Raw genomic sequence first — 23879 nt, forward strand, 5'->3', positions numbered from 1 at the left:
GTAAACTCCTAATTGAAGCAAGTATAGTGAAAGACACTAATGTGTTCCCAGAAGAGGCCCCAGTGAATGCAGAGCCAGGTCAGTTAAACTAAAACATCCGTTGCTGGCAGTGATCGGGGCTTCTTAATGGACAGTCGGTTGAATTTGTCTCAGGAGTCCCTTAGTGTCAACATAATTTCTCTATCTACAAAGCAATAGTGGGCATATACCTGTGTTAACAGATAGTCAGTGATTAAGCAGATTACACCATCATCTATGACCTGTATGGCCAGTTTAAAAGTGTCCTATTCAGCATGTTACATTACATAACATGTCATTTAGCTGACGCTTTTATCCAAAGCGACTTACATTTTTAGAACACTCAGCATTTATGAGGGGCCATCTAAGGGTTCAGTGTCTTGCCAAGGACACTTAGGCATGCAGATGGGATAGAGTGGGATTCGAATCGGCAACCTTCTTGTTGCAGAGCACCCGCTCTATCCCCTAAGCCAAGCTCTCCCTCATGTTCTACTCACATGTTCTTTATTTGTCTCTATATGGGCTTTATCCCTAAGGTCCAAGTTTTTACCCATTTCACCCACAGAGGACTATACATTTAGTGCTGATCTCAGTCTGGCCTTATATGTGTCTGTGCCCTCTCCCACACAGTCACAGCTATAGTAAACACTATCAGTCAGTCAAGTTATTATATATACTATTTATAATATATATAATATATTCTGAGACACAGCCATCTTTACACTGCTGTTTGATAGTGGTAAGACCTCAGTAAGTATAATATCTTTATTTAGGGCCCGAGCACTAACAGGCACCAACAGACAGTGAGGCTCTATTGAAATTGTAAGGATTATTATTATTTTCACGCAAATGAATTGGCAAATTAAAGGCTTTGTTTGAGAACAACCACTCTACAAGCTCAAATTCTTTCCAAAATTTGCAGAACATTAGAAAGTAGTGAAAATTTACTTTTCATTTATTTTCTCTTATTTCTTTATCTTTTATTTTATTTATAATTTAAATTATTTTAGTGGACCTGGGCAGAAGCGAAGTGCGCACATCATGTGTTTTTTTTTTAATGTATTTAAATTTACATAGAGTAAGATATTGTGCAATGAATGAAGTCTAGGGGTCCAGTATCTTGCTAAGGACAATGCGGAAATTTAGATGGGGAAGAGTGGGGATCTAACCCCCAACCTTCTTGTTGGAGAACGACCACTCTACCCCCTTGGCCACACCAACATTACATTAATATTAAGGATTGGATTATTTTATTATTCCCATGAGAAACTAAGCACAGGAATGAGATCGACAAATTATTGTGTGTGTGTGTGTGTGTGTGTGTCTGTTTTGATAGACAAAATCAGCGACTAAGTTGTCTTTTGCCCTTCTATGAGCTTCATTATTAGTCTAATTCAGTTGGTAATAACCTGTTAATTGACTTAGGACAACGTGCACAGCAGCACTAACCTCATCCCCCGCTTGCTGAAATTTAGTGGCACCAAACAAAACTGAGGTTGATTACTCTCACATCAACACACAGATTTCTAAAATAATAAATATTAATAATAGGTGTGAAAAAAAACTGAAGTTGTGCGTCATACTGTAGGCTTATAGAGTGTTTCAATCTCAGACTGTTAAAAAAGAAATCCATCAGTAAACCTGCTCTGACTCACTGCAGACATAATACATCATGACGAATGACAGATGCACTGCAGTTGCCTCATGTCATGACTTCATTACATAGCTAATTAACACGTTTAATGGGACTATTTTCATTTCTTCATTACCCCACACGGCTACTGATTTCTTTTCTGGAGGCACTTACGAGGCCCAATGAAACTTAATGCAGTGGAAGGCAGAGATAGCTTCATATTCAATTGGAACAAAATTGAATTACTTCTAGTATTGCTGAAATCATTGCAGTGTTGAAAAGAAGCGTGCAAGTAACGATTATTGCATACTTTCATTAATTGAACAGGATGTTTCTGCCAACTTCTCCAAATCAGTGAAAATGCATTGCAATTTTTTTTACTTCTGCTGTATAAACCAAAAGAGAGATATTATGTCAAATATAAATTACAATAATGAATTAAATGTTGGCCTCCATATTGGTGGGTGTGTCATTTTCAAATATTTGGTGGCGGCTACAGGCTTGTGTAGGTCAGTCACCTGTGAAGACCAGCATCATTTACCCCTGAACCAGTGCGGAGAAATGCGTTCTCTGGGCCACAGGGATGAGCCAGCCCCACGCCACTACGCTGCCATGGGTAGAACCAGGACACCAGTGGACACAGGAGCTGGGTCAGACTGTCGTGTTGGCAGGACTTCAACCACCTATTCATTGCAACATATCTAATACTATGTAAATTATAATTATAATTTTTAATTATATTATTATTATTTAAATTAAATTAAATTAAATTAAATTAAATTAAATTAAATTAAATTAAAAAAAATAAATTAAATTAAATCTAAATTTGTTTTTATTAAATTAAATTTAAAAAAAATTTAATTAAATTAAATTAATAAAAAAATTAAATAAAAAAACTGCAAGCCCACTGCACACTTTCTGCGTAGAAGCCAACTGCACATATTCTGCGCAGAACTGAAATGCGCACTTCCTGCGCAAAAGCCGACTGTGCAGGAAGTGCACGCGCAGTTTAAAATTTTTTTCTTTTCTTTTTTTCTTCATTTAATTTAATTGGAATTGGAATAATTGGAATTTCAACCCTTTTTTCTTCAAACAAAAATCATTATTATTATTATTATTTTGTGTTGTTCACAGTCTTATGTATTAAACTGCATAGAAGTGGCGGCGGCTGAGCTGTTAAACCAGAAAGTATCAGAGGTATAAATAATACAGGACAGGGTTAGCCCCAAATTACTTTACAGTCACTGCTGCTCTCTCTTTCTGTCTCAGGCTTTATTACTGGATTCCCCACTAAATATAAATAGATAAAACACACACCCACACACCCACACACACAAACACAACAGCTGGCCCTCTGTTAGAGGCCCCATTGATGGTGATGCAGTTTACAGGGTGAAGGATGGGGAGAATATTAAATAAAGGACTATATGTGAAGTAAGTATATTTGTATAAGTGGGGGAGCAGAATGTACATGGTGACTGTTCAGAGGGTAGAAAAAAACATACTATGTAACATAACATATAACATAACATCGTAACATATAACATAGTCAAGTGAAGCAGCACTTTACAGGGTGAAGGAGTGGGGAATATCCCAGTGGGGAAGATCCCACTTACGTTTTTTTCAAATTCTTTTATTATATTTTATTTCATTTTGTTTTTACTTATCTCTACTGTAACATTTGTGCTGTAATGTGGTCAAGTTGCTTTTAATTGTTTCCTAATGTTTGATTTCAACTTGATACTTGTAAAGAACCTCGTAACTTCGTTTTAATGTGTTTGTTAATCTTATAATAAACATAATCTTATTATAATTCATATTCTTGTTATAAAAAGTACCAGACAATTTAGAGGAAAAGTCTGGAGGTGACTCATAGACTTGGAAAAATTGCACCTTTTATTTCGTATTACGGTAATCATGATTCAGATCGGAAGCTACACCTTCCTGTCTCAGTTGTATTTACAGAAAAGTCCAAAATTATGAATCTGTCATCATAAACACAAAATAAGGAGTCCGTGCAGCGGAGATGATATATTTTATTAATTACTTTCATTTTAAGGATCTGTGATCGTTGAGCTGCAACGATTCACAGATCAGTCGATCAACAGGAAATGTGCAAATATTTTTTATAATCAAATTATTTTTTTGGTCCCGTCTTTAGCAAAATACCAAATATCCGCAGGTTTCAGCTTCTTTTGAGTTTGGATTTGATGCTTTTCTATGTCGTGTATGAAAATAAACTGTTGTTCAGACAAAACAAGACATTTGAAGATGTTATCTTGACCTCTGGGTCTTTTTATTCACAATTTCACTGTAAAGTTATTATTACTTTCTTGCATTTCGTAGACAAGATGATTCAGGAAATTAACAGATTCATTAGCTGCATCCCTTGGTGACCTGTCTCTGGATTCAGATCATCTGATGGATCCAAACATACTTGTTACTATAATTATATTATATATGTTCTATTTAATTGTTATATGTGTTACTTTTTCATGCACCAACAGAAACTGTTAAGTATGTGTAACTGTTTTAAGTCTGTGTAACTAAAAAAATGTTATAGTGATTAAGTTTGAATATAAAAGTATTCCTTTATATGAAATGAAGTGACTATATATGATACAATCTGTTTGACTAAAAGTGTAGTTCTACTTTTATACTGTTAATATTTCCTGTAGAAATCAAACGTGTGTCAGTCCAGGTCACATGACAACTACCATGTAGCATTTTGTCACAGTTATGAAATAGTTCAAAGCCAATTTACTCTTCAAAGCTTCAGAGGCAACCTTTGAAGCTTGAAGCTTTGAAGCTGTGAAGCTGAGTGGAGTTGAGGAACAGATCAAAGCCAATTAACTCCTATATGGGCAAAGTCAGGTTGGAAATATTTTAAATTTTGTATATTTTATTCCCCAATTTTTTTCCGTATATATATTGTACCATATCTAAAGTACACATATCTAGTAAAAGAACTGTCAATTTTTATGTTGTATTTTCAGACTTTGTTGGAATGTTTTTCTTCTCCCAAAAATTGTCACAACCGAAACGTAGTAATAAACTATAGTAAAAAAGTATTATTATTAACCTGTTAAGATTGTATTTCTTTCCTTTCTCTGAAGTGTATTTTTAAAAATATATCTTGAATGTTTTCACAATTAAATCAATAAAACTGTAATTTTTAACTTATTGCTTAATCTTAACGCATAACATGCTTTAGGTTTGGAACATTAAAAACACAAATGTTTTGTGGTCAATAGAATATTTTTATTCTTGAAAACATTGCTAAATAACTGATATAATGTTGTACTGTATGTTTAAAGGGGTTTAGTGTCAGACACCATCACAAATCCATTCACAAATTTAACTTTTCACATACTGCGGTAAACACTCTTGGGGAAATCTGGACATGCCTCTGTGTGACGTTTTCTGGTGCTGGGATTAAGGTGACGACCTTGTCCACTGTGTACCAGATCTTGTCCTCTAGTCGTGGCCAATAAAAGTGGTTTCGCCCAATGTTGTGCGTGACTTTGACCTCAAGGTCAAAATTTTGGTCAGAGAATTGGAAAAATTCAATAATGGATATGTCCTGTGAGCAGTTTGCAGGATTAAAGTATTTGTGCAGAGCTAGAATCTCATGAGTTGGCAAATTGCAGCAGTAAGATCGGCTTCAGACTGTTGAATAATGTGCAGTTAAACTTGGCCATATGTTTCGGTAGTGACAATTATAGCTAACTTTGAGCATAACTAAAGAATGCTGGCAAGCACATGGCTAGTATACACATCTTTGAAGAGGTGTACACACATAAAAACATAATACTTTGCCAAAAACCCCAAAAAAGTTTACTTAATTGAAGAGAATATGTGTTCGGTAGTGACAATTCTTAAGGTTACACACTGATTTTCAGACTTTGGATCACATTTATATCAAAAGTATGAGATTTAGCTATTTACCACTCAGCCATGAGGGACAGGGATGCAGTGTCGCTGCATGGTCAAAAATGCAGGGGTGTGGCTAAAAACCCGGCTCAGCCAATGGACTAAAACTCTTGTGTTTCGGCAGGCCCGGCCCGAGGCACAAGCGATACAAGCGGGCGCTTGGGGCCTCCTGACCGCCAGGGGGCCCCCTATCGGAAAAAAAAATTATAATTTAAAATAATTTAAAATAATAATAATATTAAATAACTTAAACAAGTGACCTGATTGAATGAAATAAAGAATACATCTATACAAGAAAATTCTGATTTTACGATCAATATATCTGCCAGCGTACAAGTCATGCATATCAACTGCGTGCTCAATCTGCTGACAGATAATTCGCGGTCATAGACAGACACTGCATAATACTCAAGGTTAAGTTGGAAGGGACATATATAAGCATGTCATCTAAAAGGACGTATCTCTCTGGTGCCCAAAAACGGAAAAAGAAAAGGACAGAAGATGAGAAAAAAGAGCAAGATAAAGGTATGATTGCATGATTATTTAAAATATGTGTTGAACTCATTTGAGGGAGGAGCAGCTCAAGCTATCATAGGAGTTAGCTAGCTAGCTAGCGAGTTAATGTCATCTTATATTTGACATCACATGAGCTATATTCATCAACAGTGTATGTATCTCATTAATATACATTTATCTAGGTGTATATGTCAACGATATTGGCAGTGTTTAGGATGTTCAATCAAACATGTACTGCTAGCTCTTGCCAGGCTTAATCTAACGTTAGCTCGCTGACTGAGGTGGACATTAGCACTAGTAGCACTGTGACATAGTGGTGAGTCTGACAGCGACTAAGTGCAGAGTCTTAGTCCGTGAGATATCGGTTTATATTGGAGGAAACAGCCAAAGGTGAACTTAACCTTCTAGGTGTAAGGGATGCAAGCTAGCATTGCTGTGCTTGTGCACGTTAGTAAAAGTGACATCTCAGCCAAAGATGGAGCACAATGTGCGCTCTGCTCTAAGATCTTTGTTGAGAGATGGCCTATTGGTCTTCATGAGAAAACACCATGTTGAAGTGAGGAGACGTCTGTGATAAAAATATACTTATATTGTATTAATATTATATTTAGGATGTTAAGTGTTCACCACACTGCAATTAGGCTGTGCCTTATTTTGCCTCACTAGAATAGGAATGGTTAGGTGTGGAATTGTTTGTTGATGAGTGTAAGTAATGATGGCAAAATAAACTCATTTTTCTTAAACTCACTATCAACTATGCACTTTTGCAATGTTATTTTTTCAGGAACACTGTTGAAGTATTTTGGAGCACAACCAACTGTACCTGCCCCCGATGTGTCATCAAGTGTCAGTGCCTCCACAGCTGATGATACAGCAGGTGAGGTTTTTCTTGATGGCAAATGGCTACATAGTCTTTTAATATGACATGACACATTTAAAAAAAAATAATTACATTTTTTTTATTTGTTGATTTATTTATTTTATCTTTGCAGGTTCACCCCCAGCAGACTTACAGTCACCTGAAAGTGAGGAAGAACTTTTACCCATTGAGGAACAGTTACCAGCATTGACAGTCACTGATACACCGACTTCAACCTCTGCCGGCATAACAGGTCAGTTAATCTAACAGTTTTTGTTTTATGTTGCCTTACTTAACTGTGAAATATCTTGTGTTATGTTATGATTCTATTTTTGTATCTAATGTCCCTACAGGTCCTTCTGCAGCATCCACTGCTATGGATGTCCCATCCACTCCCTCAACAAGCACCAGCTATCAAGGTGGATCAACAGCTCCTCCAACTGACCCAGCTGAATGGTCAGCATTCCTGTCTGACTCAGAAAGGACTGATCTGGTAAGAAGAGGGCCAGTGCAAATTAGTGACACCTTCACCTTCCCCAAAAAATCTAATGGTTGAAGCTTTCATTACCATTTTACGTGTAGACAATTAGTTAATGGGGTTTAAAAGGTTAATTGAATACTGAGTCACTTTCATTATTTAATCTATGTATCTATGTAACGTTCTATTTTTTATTATAATCATGCTTGTCTATTTTGGTTTTATTTTGTAATTGGAAATTGCTAACTTAATACGCATTTGCACAGTTGCAAATTATTTATTTAATATGTTTGTGATCGTTTGTTTGGAATACAGAGGCACTATCATTATTTATTTTTTATTTTTTAATGTTATTTTTGATAATACTAATGTTTGTGTATTTTGATTTCAGTTTAAGATTGCACATTTACAAATCTGTTGAAAGATCTGTTTTATTAAACTGATACTTTAAAATAAAATACAAATGCTGTTGTATTTAATTATTTTACAATTTAACTTCAGTAAACCACACTTGATGCTTTACTTTGAATATGAAAGTTTAAAATAAATCTGTGATCTAAGTGCCCTCTAAGGTTAAAAGGTGACTGTTTTGGTGTAAATAATGACTATAATAATACAGGGGACTATCAAGGGACAAAAGTCTAGAATATTATTGGCATGAGAGCAACTGAATGAGCCTTTCAGGCCCAAGAGGTCAAGGGGCACTGAAGTCCAAGCCTAAGTCACCATCTCAATGAGTCAAAAAGCAAAATGCTATGAATATGCTTAAATTTAGGTATTTCCCTTCTCCAGCTGGCCATATAAAAAATACAGGAAATCACATCTACGTAATTCAGTATTAATACAATTGATAATGTCAATTAATTCATTGTCAAATCATTGTAGTGTGACATTTTTGTCAATAATCGTCGAGCGCAAATGACTCCGCTAGTGGGAGGGGGGGCCCCAATATCAAATTCTGCTTAGGGCCCCCGAAAGGCTTGGGCCGGCCCTGTGTTTCGGGAGTGACATGAAAACTGGGGACATGATTTTTTGAGTATAGTTTTTTAATTTAAAAATTAAACCCAATAAACAATAAATCTAAATCTTCCAAGTTCTGTTTAAACTTAATCATAAAGATCTTTTAAATAAGATCATTGAAAAAAATCTAAAAAATTTAAAAAGTGTTATTTTCAGAGATGGAAATTTAGATGTCAGGGTTGGGGACAGCTACTTCCCAATAGAAAGTACCCTATAAATGATGATTTTGTATATATTTAGCTTATCCCTATCTCATTTAATGTCTTGGGTTTAAAATAGACCATAATATAGTAAATAACTATGTCTGGATATATAATATCCACAAAGGGCATACCACAATCTGCTCTCTGTATCTGGATTTGCTTTTGTCAGAAATATATTCAGAGAGACTTCCGGTTATGGAAGCTTAGGAAGCAGACGCATGGTGCCGTGCTCCGCTTACTAGCTTACTGACATTGGCCTTCTGCCGACTTTTCACCAAGTCAACTCAACGATAACCGTGCTCTAATAAGTGGAAACACTGAAAACGAGACCATGCCACCGAAAAAGAACGACGGAAACAAAGATGAGAAGAACAAGCAAGTGCCGTCAATGAGTGCTAGCAGCGGCGGCGGGCTAGCTGACCAGCCTCCACAGAACGCGCCTCAGTGGTTCATCTCTGAAATGGAGAAAGGAATAAATAGGATCGAGTCCATGATTGAGGGACGTTTAAACAGGCTTTCTGAAACAATGGAAAAGATCGTCAATGACAACGAAGCTATTGGACACCGAGTAAAGAGCATCGAGGGGAAGCAATGTGAGTTTGAAGACGCGCTAGCCGCCATGCAGTGTGAGTTGGATGACTACAAAAAAACTACGGACGGTGAACTGAGTGACCTGAGGGAACAACTGGATGACCAAGAGAACCGAGCCCGTAGGAAGAACCTGAGGCTGGTCGGCTTTCCAGAAGGAGTGGAGGGGAAGGACACGGTAGCATTTATACGAGAATGGCTACCCAAGATGCTTGACTTAGAAGGGGAAATTTTTGAAGTGGAGCGTGCTCACAGGTCTCTGCTACAACGCCCAACAGACGGCGCCAGACCCCGCGCCATTGTGATCCGGCTGCTCCGCTTCTCTGACACGGTCAAGATCACCGAGGCAGCCCGAAACAAACGTTCGCTACAATATGGCAACTCGGCCATAATGATATTCAGAGATATGTCAACAGCCCTGTACAAGAAGAGGAAAGCCTTTGCACCTCTGAAAAAGAAACTCAAAGAAAAGAACATCACCTTCAGGCTGCTGCATCCAACCACTTTCATAATGGATCTGGAGGGGGGACGGCGCACCTTCACAACGCCACAGGCTGCTGAAAATTATCTGAAGAGATACCACCCAGATGTGCTGCCATAAATCTAACTTACTACAAGGTAAACTGGATTACGCATCTTGACCCTGTTCCGTGATCTACAAAGACTTATATCAGCGGCAGATGGACAGGACTGACTTCCGGTGGCCGAAGAAACTTATTTCCCCAGCTGGTGCAATTTTACCGCCCAACAGTGCTTGAATGACACGGACCTGTTTGGCCAGAGGATTTTTGTTCTTGCTCCGACGCGGTGTCGGTGTTCTCTGGAGAAACTGCATGTCTGCCGTTGGCATCGTTTTGGACTTGTAACCTGGCTGTCACTCTCCTTCTGGACACTGTTCAAACTTGTTCATCTTTATCGCGGACCCCAGAGGTGAGTAGGTTACTGGGGGGGTGCATTTGTGTTTTAAACTATGTTTGAAGCACAAATGCAGACATGGTCTTACTTGTGTATATTGACGTTGTTTTGGGTAATTGTTATTACATACATTGTTCCCTCACCTTAAATAGGCTAGTTGTAGTTTTCTGGTGTGAACTTGGCTTAATGGCTAATAGATTACTTGATTTTTAAGGAGGTTAGGCACCATTCAATGACGCAGCAATATAGGTTTCAGCTGCGTTAAGAAAGCGTCAGGAAGATTAGGGGTTCAGCACTTCCTCAGTTGGGGAGGGAGTGGGGCAAGAGGGGTGTTTTCTTGTTTTTTGTTTTTTTTTGTTGTTTTTTTTCTGTTTAGTCTATTTTTGTTTTTTTTTTTCCTTCTACATTCTTACTCTGTACACAAGACATAGAAATGTATCCATTAGATAAAACAATAGCCTGGATTTATTGCCTGTTTCTGGACATTACGTCACCTCATAGGAGAAATAGATATCTAGGGGGGGAAAATGACAGCGGTAGCTTTTAAGTTTTTGACATGGAATACTAATGGCATCAATGATTTGTCAAAACGCAGAAAGGTAATTAACTTTCTTAAGAATCATAAAATAGATATAGCTCTTCTACAGGAGACTCATCTAACCGATGCTGAGCATGCTAGACTAACACGCCAATGGCAAGGGCCGACCTTCTACTCCTCCTTCACATCCCAATCCCGAGGTGTCGCCACGCTGATAGGTAAAAATGTCCCTCTACAAGTAGATAATGTTGAAAAAGACAAACAGGGCAGATACTTGATACTTAAAGGCTCCCTATCAGGTGAACCCATCACGTTAGTTAATATATATGGCCCAAATTACGACTGTCCTCAATTTTTCCAAAGTTTATTTTTCACACTAACTTGTCATGCTAGTGAACTTTTCATAGGTGGTGATATGAATTTAGTCCTGGATCCATCCAAAGATCGATCATCCTCTAACCCCAAAACTCTGTCTCAAGCAGCGAAAACTCTCAAAAAAGAAATGGCTGATTTCAAACTTGTAGATGTCTGGAGAGATAAACACAAGTCAATACGTGAGTATTCCTTCTACTCACATGCTCATAAAAGCTACTCTAGAATTGATATTTTTCTTACTCATGCTGACAGATTTCACCTTATATCCTCATGTGAATATCTAGCTATGACTCACTCGGACCATGCTCCTCTCATGCTCCAGATGGCCCAAAAGAACGCTACTAGTAATTTTAGAATTTGGCGATTCCCCACACACCTACTTAACGATGTAGATTATGTTAAACTTATTAGTGATAGAATGGACAGTTTTATTAGCATTAATAAAGGGACTGCCTCGCCAACAGCTGTTTGGGAATCCTTAAAAGCTTATGTGAGAGGTGAGACTATAAGCTATACATCATGGAAAAAAAAACAATACATGCTGAAAACCAAAACAGTTGAATCAGAGATTAGGAATCTTGAAAGGGAACACTCTCAGACTCATAGTGATACGACTTTAGATCTTTTAAACATCAAGAGGACTGAATATAATCTGCTAACCACTAGGGTGATCGAGAATGCTATGGCTAGAACGAAACAACAATATTACGAACATGGCGATAAAAGTGGTAAATTATTAGCCTGGCAGATCCGAAAAGAAGAAAACTCTAGATGCATCCCCTCAGTCAAGACCAGGGATGGTGCCACAATAGTCCATGATCCCAAATGTATTAATGACATTTTTAAGGACTTCTATGTTGACTTGTATTCCTCTCAGGGGGTCGATACTCATAAACTGATTGGCTTCTTAGAGGGGCTGGACGCTCCGGGGTTGGGGATGGGGACACGGGAGAGCCTAGAGGCAGATATTACTAAACAGGAGGTTTTGAATGCAATTGGTAAACTTTCGGCAGGAAAATCTCCAGGGCCAGATGGGTTCTCTATGGACTTCTATAAAGCATTTGCATCTAATTTAATAACACCGCTAATGGATATGTTCAAACACTCACTTGAAATACATCAACTACCTAAAACTCTAGAACAGGCTCTGATTATTGTCCTGCTGAAACCTGGTAAGGACCCAAAACTCTGTGGTTCCTATAGGCCCATAGCTCTTCTCTCATCAGAATATAAGGTATTCACCAAGGTCATAGCTACCAGGCTGGAGAAAGTGATACCCGACCTCATATATAAAGATCAGACTGGCTTCATTCAGAATCGCTTTTCCTCTGACAACATTCGTAGGTTCCTCAATGTAATTTGCTGCGCCAAAAACATCAACACGCCGGCCGTTGCTCTTTCATTAGATGCTGAAAAGGCATTTGATCGTTTAGAATGGCCCTATCTCTTTGCAGTTTTAGAAAAAATGAATTTTGGTCCAAATTTGATACAAATGATCAAAATACTCTATCTTAATCCATCAGCAATGATTCGAACAAATGCTGACATCTCATCACTTTTTACCCTCTCACGCGGCACTCGCCAGGGCTGCCCCCTGTCCCCTCTCCTCTTCTCATTGGCAGTCGAGCCCCTCGCAGTTGCTATTAGAACGCATCCTGTAATAGAAGGTGTTATGGTCGAAGACAAAAAGCACGTAATTTCGCTTTATGCCGACGACATTATGCTGTATTTGACTAATTTGGAGACGTCGCTACCTGCCCTCTGCACCCTGTTAGAGGAATATAGCTGCATATCGGGGTACAGGATAAACAAACAGAAAAGTGTGATGATGCCTCTTAACCCAGCTGCTCAGGGATTATCAAGAGGAGACATTTCCTTTCATTGGGACGCCTGTAAAATTTGCTACCTTGGTCTGCAAATATCCAACCAGCTACATCAGATTTACTCTCTCAACTATGAATCCCTGTTTAAAAAAGTTGAAGCAGACCTAGACAGATGGAGGTCTCTTCCCATATCCCTAATTGGAAGAATAAATTGTATTAAAATGAATATTTTACCCAAATTTCTTTACTTGTTTCAAGCACTGCCAACACCAATTCCGAAATTTTTCTTTAAAAACCTGGACAGACTGATATCTAGATTTCTGTGGAATGGTAAAACTCCCAGAGTCAAGCTCAAAACACTCTGTCGGCCCCCTGAACAGGGAGGGCTAAATTTACCAGATTTTCGGCTATACTATTTAGCTGCTCAATCCCGAGCTATCTGGACTTGGATTAAAGATTTAGAACACCCTCCAGCTTGGAAACAGATTGAACAGTCTCATACAGCGGAAGCTTTGTGTAGCATTCCATTTATTAACTCTTATCACAAGCAAAAACCTGTATCCTCAAATCCAATGATAAAATTTACATCACAAATCTGGGATGAAATTAGAGCAAAGTCCCATAGTGTTCGCACACTGTATGGCTCTACTCCATTTCATTTTAACCCAGCCTTACCTGGGGCTTTGAGAGATGGTATTACTAGAGAGTGGTATAGCAGAGGTATATGCACCTTTGGACACTTATATGAGCACAATAATTTGAGATCCTTTGAGCAACTGAAGCTCTCTTTTGGGCTCCCCTCTGCTCATTTTTATAAATACTTACAAGTCCGGGATTTCATTAGGGTACAGCAAGGTGGGAAACTTACCCCCTTAGAGGACTCTGAGATAGACAGTATGATGCGAGACAAGCATAACTCTAAAGGCTTTTTATCCTATGCTTACAACAGACTAATGAGCCTGTCAGAAAATACAGCTTTGAAGGTAAAACTTAAGTGGGAAACAGACATTGATTATGCCTTTGAGGACTCTGAATGGAAGAAGATTTGTAGTAGCTCTCAATCATTCTCCTATAACAGCCGACACAAATTATTACAGTTTAATCTTATACACAGGGTTTACTTGACTCCTCATCGTCTCCATAAGATAAGTAGTAACTACTCTGAATTCTGCCCTAGGTGTAAGACTGAAATAGGATCCCTTCTTCACATGTTCTGGACGTGTGATTGTTTGGAGCAGTACTGGAGCTCTATCTTTGACATTGTTAAAAGAATTGTAGGGGTGGAAATCCCGGCCAATCCACGGCTGACACTATTGGGGGACCTGTTGATTTTACCAATTAATATGAGAGTCAACACTCGTTTTATCAGATTAGCCCTGATTGCAGCTAATAAATGCATAGCTATCAACTGGAAAAGTGAGGACCCCCCTGGTGTTTCCTTGTGGCTTAAAGAGCTCTCATCATATTTACCATCAGAAAAGATTTTATGTGGTCTCAGGGGGAGGCCATCAGTTTTTGATAAGTGTTGGGGAGGATTTGTGGCATTCCTACACAGTGGAGCTGCTCCTGGGCGTGACACGGGTGGCCAATATTGAGATAGGACTGGATACACTGAATGGGACTGTTGTTATGTTGTTACATTGTGTGTGATCTGGATTTTGTTATGGTTTATTTTTGTTTATTTATTTAATGTATTTTTTTTTTAATTTATTTATTTTTTAATTTATTTTATCTTTTTTTGTTTTGATTTGTCAGTATTATCTTCGCTGATGTTGTTGTTATTTTATTTTATTTGTTATTTATTTTTTTTATTTTTTTATTTATTTTTTGTTGCTGTGGTTATTGCTGTTGTCCTTTTTCGTTCCACTCTGGCCCATGGGGTGGGGGTGGGGGGGGGGGGGGGCAGGGATTTGATGCCCTGTATCACTGTTGTTTGTTTGAAAAATTGAAATAAATAAATTGTTCAAAAAAAAAAAATAACTGTCTGAATACTTAATTGTTTTGTAGATAGTTTTTATTGTTTGGGGACAATACCTCGAACCAATTCGGTAGAATGGCCCATATAAAGAGCCACGTCTCTGAGTGGAACCACAGTCAGGACAAGCTCGAGTTAACAAGAGACACACGAGATACATCTCACCTGTGACTTCCATTCACCGCTACTGACGACACAGACAGAAGACAGCAGCTACGCAAGAAATCGCTCTTCAAACCCTTTGTATAACGTGGTCCCACTGAAGCATCTGTTAATCAACATGCAGAGGATCATCATCTCAACATACATGACCCAGGAACAAAAGTGCACCAGAAGCAGCATTCTGCAGGACCCCAGCCAAACCCAGGACAAATTTGAATCTCTGCTGGAGAGCCTTGACGAGCAGCCGGAGTTCAGGGGCCTCTTAAATTGGGCCAGCCAGTCAGATGAGAAGTCATTCAATGAGCTCAAGTTGTTACTCAAGAGAGGAAACAAGCAGGAGGACGGAATACGTCCCCTGATCCAGCAGAACATTTGGCTTCAAGTAAGTTCCATCAGCTCATTGTGATTTGAATCTTATGGATCGTAGGTTTGTTTGAGGTTCAGACTTTGAAAAAGAAAAAGCGTGAAACTAATATTGTCTCTGCCTTCTGCCCTCTGTCTTTGCAGGAAGTCCCCTTGGAGAATGACAAGCATAGCATTAAGAAGGAGAAGAAGGAGAAAAGGGAGAAGAAGGAGAGGAAGAAGCAGGAGAAGAAGGAGAAACAGGAAGAAAAGAAGATTGAGAAGATGGAGAGGAAATAAATGAAGAAAATAGAGAAGGAAAAGAAAGAGCGAGAAGGAACGACGAGGGGGAAACGGTATAGTTGTCTCTTCAAAATTTGCATCTGACCTGTCAACCATCACATCCCTCTTCAATTACTCTGGTGGATGAATACTCCGCCCTGAAGGAGCAGACCGCCACCAATAACCTCACCTGGGAAACAGAGGGAAAGATGGTGGAGCAGATGGAATCTCCTGCCTCACTTCTGTTGAAGCGCCATATGGACTTGATCCCCTTGACTCAACATGTGGAGTCTGCAAAGGCCTGAGAGAAGGAGCTGGAGAAGGAGCTCGGAGAGATGAACATGAGGATCAAAGTAAAGGAGGAAGAGCTGGTTGAGACAGAGGAAATCCAATTTGGAGCAGAAGGAGAAATTTGAAACTCTGCCGGAGAGCCTTGAGGAGCAGCCGGAGTTCAGGGTCCTCTTAAATTGGGCCAGCTCCGAGATAAGAGAGGATCTGCAGAAACAGATGGGAAAGTCGGAGGAGAAGTCATTTATTTACCTGTCAATCATCACATCCCTTACCCAGGGGTTTGTTCAAATCCGTTGTGCAGAATTTCACATTAGACTCATCTGAGCTTTGACCTTTATCCTTCTGCTGAGGCAGTGATGAAGTTGTGTGTTATTTAGTGCCGCCTAGTTCATATAAATGTGGTTTCACAAACAGACTGCTGGACCTTGGTGGTGGTGTGCACACTAAGGCTTGTTAACTATTCACGATTTTCTTCTATGACTTCTGTAAAGATTCATAAGCATCAGATTAAGATTAAGATTAATTTATTAGTCCCAAACACATGCACAGACATGCAAAGGCACACTCATGCAGGTAGGGAAATTAAATCTCTGCTTTTGACCCATCTGGTGCAGGACACACAGAGCAGTGAGCGACCACGTACGGCACTCAGGGAGTAAGGTGCCTTGCTCAGGGGCACTAGACAGGGTAGGGAGACTCTTCGATTTTTGGACAGATCAAGCCAGGTTCGTCTTTTGCTTTTTTAGCAAGACAACAGACAACCGGCCACACCGAGTAAATCTTACTTTATATGAATCAAACAAACCTCATTAATGATGCTTAGTCAATCAATCATCAATAATCCATCAATGCAAATAGGGACATTTCAAACCTTCATATCTCCAGTGAACCGGGGAATCAAACCTTATTTGCATCAGTGAGAAATGTCAACGTGCGCGTCTGTTTGTCCACGGTCATCATCCGTTACTGAGAACGTGACAGATAGTATCTGACACCAGATGAAGCCATTTGTCTCCAGGTGAATGGTCCATGTTAAGATCTGCTTGAGTCAGAGAGAGTTTCAGGAAAACATTGCAGGAGCTGGTCAGCATTGCGTACGTCCTTCACTCCACACTTGTCTTCAAAGCAAAACCCAACGATGTGCGGGCTTTGCGTACATACACGAAGAGGACCAGCAGGTTTGAGGGGAGGCCCAGCAGGAAGGTGAAGGTGTGGACGGAGAGAGCGATGCAGTCAAATCAAAATCAAATCAACGTTTTTTGTCACGTGCACCAATGACAGCGTCATCAGAGCAGTGACATTCTTGTGACCTGGCAGGCAACATCTATGCAGTACACGGGCATTACAAGATAAAATAATGACATATACCATATAGCATATTACATACAACATATAACATATAACCTCGAAACATATAACATATAACAGTGCAACAATTTAAATTTAAAAGAAGGGCTAGCAGCAGTTTACAGGATGAAGGAGTGAGGAATATTAAATTAAATAATATGAATATATGTGTAGTAAGTAAGTGGTAAGAGTAGTTGTATGACTTGGGGAGTAGCATGTACATGGTAACTGTTCAGTGGGTCAGCGTTGCTTGTTCAGAAGCCTTATGGCCTAGGGGAAGAAGCTTTTTGTGAGTCTGGTAGTCCGTGCTCGGATGCTCTGGTAACGTCTGCCAGACGGCAGCAGTGTGAGAATTCGACAGCCATCTTCCGGTCTCTTGTGTTGTAGATGTCTTGCACGGAAGGGAGACACCAGCCGATGATACCCTCCGCTGTCTTCACCACCCTCTGCAGGGCCTTGCGATCAGCAGCGGAGCAGCTACCATACCAGGCATTAAGGGAGCCTGAGAGGAAGCTCTCAATGGTGCACCTGTAAAAGTTTTTTTTAAAGTTTTTGCAGCCATGCCAAACTTCTTGAGTCTCCTCAGGAAGTATAGGCGCTTTTGTGCAGTTGTGACCACCGAGTCCGCCTTTTTGGACCAGGTAAGTTCATCCGTGATGAACACAGCTAGGAATTTGAAGTTGGAGACTCTCTCCACTACAGTTCCGTCGATGTGTATGGGATCATGACCCCCGATAATGGACATCGTTAATGTTTATTTTTGTCCAAATGATATGATATGCTATCAGTACAGCTGATTTCAGACTCTTTATATTTTATATTTTATATATTTTTATTGTTCTTTATAATTTACATTTTGGCTGCCTGTCGGTGCATTTGTATACAGTCCAAAAGTTCTTGGGGAGGCACGACAGTTTGCGTGTTTATGTTGGGGGGCGCCAATTTGAAATCTCCCCTGGGGTGCCAACATTGCCAGGGCCGGCTCTGCTGAGGTGTTTAGAATCATTCAATACAACAGAAGAAGTCGTAGCAGATTTCAAAGTTGGCATAAATCAGGGTTCTTCCCTTAAAACTTGTTTTAGTACAATCAAATCTGTCCCTATGAGATTTTAATGTTGGATTGAAATAGTGTCAAAAGGCTATAAATCAAATAAGAAGTGTATCTCAGAAATGTGAGTTCTGAGAGTTCAGAACTTGAAGAAAACTTCTTAATCAATCAGTCTATTCTGCTGCAGTCAGATTCGGTGTCACAACATTCTATACTTCTCAGTTCTACAGATTTATATGTATGTATTCTCTTGATCCCTCTCATGTCATTAGTTCTGTATGATTATAACAAACAGGAATTGGTTCAGAGCCAGTCCCATTGTCTCACAATCTCAAATGAACACAAACCATTCACTAACCTGTCAAGGATATGACGCAAATAAGAAACGTTGTCTGAACAATACCTTTTTATTGAAGATGCTTGTGATGTTAGCTTGGTCAGTACTTTGTGTGCATTCAATCAAAAATTGGTTGATTATAATCATTGTCATCACACCAGCTTGCATGGATACATACTGTATTCTCCTAGGACAATATATACTGAATGTTTGAATGACAATAATGCTCTAAATGTTGACATAACCTGAATTCAGGCAATGGTAATACTGTATAAACAACGGCTGACATTGGTGTGCAATTCCCTTTAGCTTAATAGACAGTTCAACACATGGGATATCACTATAAGTAGAAATCAAAATGTCTTACTCTTTAATTCTGTATGTTACACAGAGTATGAACACATTCAATCAGTTTGGTCATTTGAAAATATAAACTGACACTTTAATGATCCCCATCGGAGTTGGAAACATTTTCTGGGGTTTATTGACAAGGTGTGTAATGTATAATCTTAACTTGTGTGTTAACAGTGTCTGTTTTAGAAATGGTTCAACACTCTGGAAAATAGGCGTATTTGCTTTCTTTGTCAAGGCGAAATGGGAACATTAATACCTATATTAAATGTCTGTGTTAAACACAGAGCTGGTACGGATGAGTCAAGCCTAGCTGAGCAAGAGCGACACCAAACTAGATGGATAAAGTATAAATAATGTCTACTGAGTCTGTAAAGACTCACAAGCTATCAACTGCAAATGTTGTATTGACCTCTAACAGCCTTCAATGGCTTCGTGTTAAGCAGAACTGTAAAACAATAAAAGAGAACTCTCAGACATTACGACAATGGTGGTCTTCTTTGCAGACATTTTGCACAGCTAGGTATTGGTTTAACCTTCTTTCCTCTACTTTTTCTGTCACTTTTTCATTAAATCACTGCAGATAATCAAGTTTCACTCTCACTTGCAGGGAGATGCACGTTTCACTTTCATATGAGTTGATGAATGTTTTCTCATGAATTAGCCGCATTCCAAAAACCACCAGTTGTTAATTGTTTTCAGCTTGTGCTACAGAGATGCACCATGTTAGAAGTGTTGGTGAGTGCTCATGGTCATTTTAGCTTTAAAAGGCCATGCCCCCCTGCTTTTAGTCAAATGCTAAGCTAGGCTAACCACATCGTGACTCAAGCTCTGGTCTTAACATGCACACCAGGATGATATCAGTCTTCTCCTCTCCTCTCATCAGTTTTTCCTTAAAGGGCCTTTTATTTAAGGCACATTCTGATTTCTCATGGGTCACTTAAAGTAAAAGAGAAATCATATTGAGCAACTGCTTGTAAAAGCTGTTCCTTTTTTTCTGAGACATCTCTTACTCTTAATAGACATCCCATAAAACCCTTAGGGATTGTTCTTGAAATGAAAGCACAAGACAAATAGTGTATAATGTACATAACACAATGCAAGACCTGTGGATATATGCACTTGATGGCACAAATTTCAAATCTATTCCTTCTCCTTTCTGAGATGTTACTTGCACTGAAAGTCCTCAGGATGCAAGCACAGGATTAAAAACTGTACAAACTGCTGCTGCTGGACTGTAAGTGTTGAAGAGCTAGAAAAATAATCCAGTGGCCCTGCCTTTCCAGGGGCGGTGAGGTGTCCTCTGTTGGGTAAATAAAGGGAGGCTCATATTCGGTGACCAGAGAACAGGGTGGAGGCGTCAAATGAGTCACCAAAGGTGCGAGTCTGACGGACATTGAAAAGGCCAGCGGGCTTCTTATCTGTCCATACTGAAACACACACACTGGCGTCTTCAGATCGAAACCTCGTACTCTCTTGTTTCCTGTGAGACAAGAGAATGAACACGTCAAATTACAGAGAACTTTGAAGGGTTGTCAGACACTTTCTCAAACCTCCAAATGGTTGAACTTCGACAACTAATACTGATATACAGTCTAGTGAAATTATCTTAATGCGCCTGTAATCATTCCTATTGTTCTTTTTTGTCTGATGTGATTTTTGACCGGGGGATGGTAATGTTCTTTCACCAAATATTGAGCAATAAAATTAAAATAAATAGTTGAAAGGGGTTTCTACCAGAACAACAAATTCACAAGGAAATGCACCAGGGTTAAAGAGCTCCTACCAGGGTGGTAAAACTTGAATTTGAACAGGAATTCTTCCAAAGACAGAGCAAAGACATTTTTTAATCATGCAGCACCCTGAAGCAATATTGCATTTTTGCAGTGAAATGGTGAAAATGTTATAACACATTTGCAAGGAATCAAATTAAGACCCATTTTATGCACAGTGAACTACAGGCTGTTTTGGACCCCAGGAGATATTGCCCTCACTGCCCTATTAATAACCCTGCCATGTCCACAGGCTCAACTGGTTTTTGCTAATTTAAATGAATTTGTGTTTAGCAATATGCACAAATAATGAATAACCGACAAGACATGCTGCTCAAAGTTATTCTGCTTTATTCCCTGATCTTGAGGCCCTAGAGATCTTCTCTGTGTCAAACTCTTAGGAGTGTCTTGTAGTATTTCCACTTTGCTCTTACATGCTGCATATTCCTGCCTTGTGCTCCTGCGTAATGCAGTTTACAAAAGACCTTGCACCAGGATCAGTCAGGTCAAACTTCCCATCATATAATTACACAAATAATATAACATATGTTGACTCACAGTTGTCTCATAAACAGAGCTGTCGATTGCAGGTTCTCCAGAAATGTTTTCATATGGTAGGTTGGAGGAGAGGGAGAGCTGTAGTGACTTCCTCGGAACCCTGAGGTCCATAAAGAAAAATGCATTAATATTATCTTTTGCAATACATGTACATCACACACAATTAAAACACAGTACACGTAGGAAGGCTTCAAGTCATTGTCACTGTGAAATAATGGTACCAAAGTTAATGTAGTGACTAAACCTCTTCAATACAGGACAACTAGTAATTTGGGTGGACAAAATATTTTTCAACTTGAAAGCTCTTTTAATGTGACTGTGTCATCCAGTATGTTCTTATTTGGAAACCCTTTTTAAAATCTATTTTCATCTCTTTTCAAATCTTTGATCCCAATCCTGTGACAATTATTTTTAAATCATGTTGGCTAAAAATAGTCTTAGTTTTTGAGTAAATGCTGTAAAAAAAACTCCCTTTTTAATACCTTTTGATAATTAAGGAAAGGTTCAAATGCACCATACAGGATTCTCAGGAGAAAATTAAAATGTTGTATCTGAGTTCTCAATACAAACCTTTATTTTCTCTCTCATGTAACTTTGTTATTCAGTTCTATATCTAATACATGCCTAATTCATTGTAGTCTGGATATATCCAAAACCAATGCATGACTTCAGTGGTAATCACAATGATTCGGTGCTGCCAGCCTAAATTGCACAGTGTCGGCAGTGCTAATAAGGAGTAGTACAGGCCAACTGTGATGGAGGTGTTGAGGAAGTGGGTGGATGGTGAACGGTCAGATCTCATAGAAGTAGAAGTGACAAAGACCTACGCTTGGCGTCGGCTCTTATCACTACAAACTCTCTCAATATCTTCGTCAGTGTCTTCTACATGTGTGTCTACATACACTAGGTTAAGATATAATCAGATCTCTTCAGATTTGAACCCTTTCCCCCATTAAAAATTAAAATAATTATTCAGATATTTTCTATCATAAATCGGAATAATTTCCGAACGACAAAGTGAAAACAAGAGAAAATTTTGCTAATTAATTAATTGTCCAAATAACTCTCTGTAGACCTCAATGCTAAACTCGTGGTGAGGCATAGATCGGGGCAGGCGTATAAAAGCATTTCAAAAGCTTAAAGTGTTCCTAGCAGCACAGAGGCCTTTAATAATAATGAAATGGAAGAAGAGTGGAACCACCAGAACCTTTCCTGCCACCTCATCCTGTTTGAAAAGTATCTAAGACTACAGCAGAGTACAGAGAGCTCAACAGAGCACATGAACTGTGACTGGTGCGAACATTCACCTTTTAGCTGAACTGGAGCGTACAGCCAAGATAAAACTGAAGTGGCTTTAAGTGGTCCAGCCGAAGCTCAGACTCTTACCTCACCACAACACAATACAGGAGATAAAGTAATGTCAAATTTCTATTTTCTATTTATTTATACCTCTCTCATAATCATTTGACATTTGGTGTGCCCTCTGCATTATTTGTTATTTATGTAAATAAATAATATACTTATGTTAATAAATAATATAAATAAAACTTATTTTCCTCTGAAACCAGTGCTCACAACAACCTCAAATAGTTTTCCAGTTAATTTTTTTCTATCCAAGAATTACTTGTCATTTAGTTGAACTGAAATGGAAGCTTCGATGAGAATGATTTGTGTTGTATCAGGGATAAAGAGAAGCTAGGTTGACATTCATATACAAATGTTCCCCATCTGTACTCATCTTTCAAACTTACTTTGAGAAGTAGAGGTACATCCCAATTAGGAAGATGAGGAGGAGGACGATAGGGATGAAGACAGCAAATGCAGCTTGGGCCCCATCCATTCTGACATCCGCAGTAGACACTATTGGAAATAGAAAGGGAAAAAACAAAAAATTTGTTCAGAACAAACTCTTTATTGAATGTACATTTTGTTTTATAAAACCTCAGTAGAACTGAACTCATTAGAAACCAATTGTTCCATTTTGAGAGGGCAAAATAAATACTTTATAAAAGGTTTTATATTTGTTGAAGATTTGACTTATTGGGGATAGTTTTCCATTTTCCATCAGCATTACCACAGAAACTTTAATGTGAACTCAAAAAATGTAAGCAGACATAACATTATTGAAAAACTTACCATCTAATCTGTGCTCATCCAAACCTGCAGGGTTGGCTAAGGAGAAGACATTTGAGAGAACAAGGTCAATATGGGAAAAAGACCTCAATTAAAAAACAGAAAACGTATCCAGTAATCAGATCTGATCTTTGAGACAAAATGTGGCAGCGATTACCAGGACCAGTTGAGTTCAAGCTTTCCTCATTAAACTAACTGAATATGAAGTTGTTGTGGCTTGCTCCTTTAGGCGCGGATATATTTTCACCACAGGAAAAGATTTTTAGCAAACTTACCAGAAATAAATGAAACGCATAATACAGGGAAAGTATCATCAGATATTATCAGTTTTAATATTATCAGTATTAAATTTGATTTAAGTAAAACATGTCAGGAAATACAT

At 38.8% G+C, this 23879-nt stretch overlaps 2 protein-coding genes across 3 annotated transcripts in view; one reads left to right on the forward strand and one right to left on the reverse strand.

Annotated features, from left to right (window-relative positions):
* The first annotated feature begins 5798 nt into the window (after positions 1-5798).
* Positions 5799-7872, forward strand: LOC133951345 (uncharacterized). Its single transcript, XM_062385230.1, has 4 exons — positions 5799-6109; positions 6885-6977; positions 7093-7212; positions 7313-7872. The coding sequence occupies exons 1-4, from the start codon at positions 6025-6027 to the stop codon at positions 7513-7515; spliced, it is 501 nt and encodes a 166-aa protein (XP_062241214.1). The 5' UTR covers positions 5799-6024; the 3' UTR covers positions 7516-7872.
* Positions 7873-18734: 10862 nt separating this feature from the next.
* LOC133952181 (seizure protein 6 homolog) overlaps positions 18735-23879 on the reverse strand; it is a 162974-nt gene continuing 157829 nt past the window's right edge. For both annotated transcript variants that reach the window (XM_062386517.1, XM_062386516.1), the window contains 4 exons: positions 23501-23536; positions 23116-23224; positions 21365-21464; positions 18735-20517 (listed from right to left, as the gene is read on the reverse strand). In XM_062386517.1, coding sequence (XP_062242501.1) covers positions 20488-20517; positions 21365-21464; positions 23116-23224; positions 23501-23536 — 275 coding nt within the window. In that variant the 3' untranslated portion in view covers positions 18735-20487. The remainder of the gene's footprint in view (positions 20518-21364; positions 21465-23115; positions 23225-23500; positions 23537-23879) is intronic.

Source organism: Platichthys flesus, chromosome 4 (assembly GCF_949316205.1).
Source record: "Platichthys flesus chromosome 4, fPlaFle2.1, whole genome shotgun sequence".
Lineage (NCBI taxonomy): Eukaryota > Metazoa > Chordata > Actinopteri > Pleuronectiformes > Pleuronectidae > Platichthys > Platichthys flesus.

Coding starts and splice junctions, on each gene's coding strand:
- LOC133951345 (XM_062385230.1), top strand. CDS start 6,025: ATGTCATCTAAAAGGACGTATCTCTCTGGTGCCCAAAAACGGAAAAAG. Junction 6,110..6,884: donor GAAAAAAGAGCAAGATAAAG/GTATGATTGCAT, acceptor TTATTTTTTCAG/GAACACTGTTGAAGTATTTT. Junction 6,978..7,092: donor CACAGCTGATGATACAGCAG/GTGAGGTTTTTC, acceptor TTATCTTTGCAG/GTTCACCCCCAGCAGACTTA.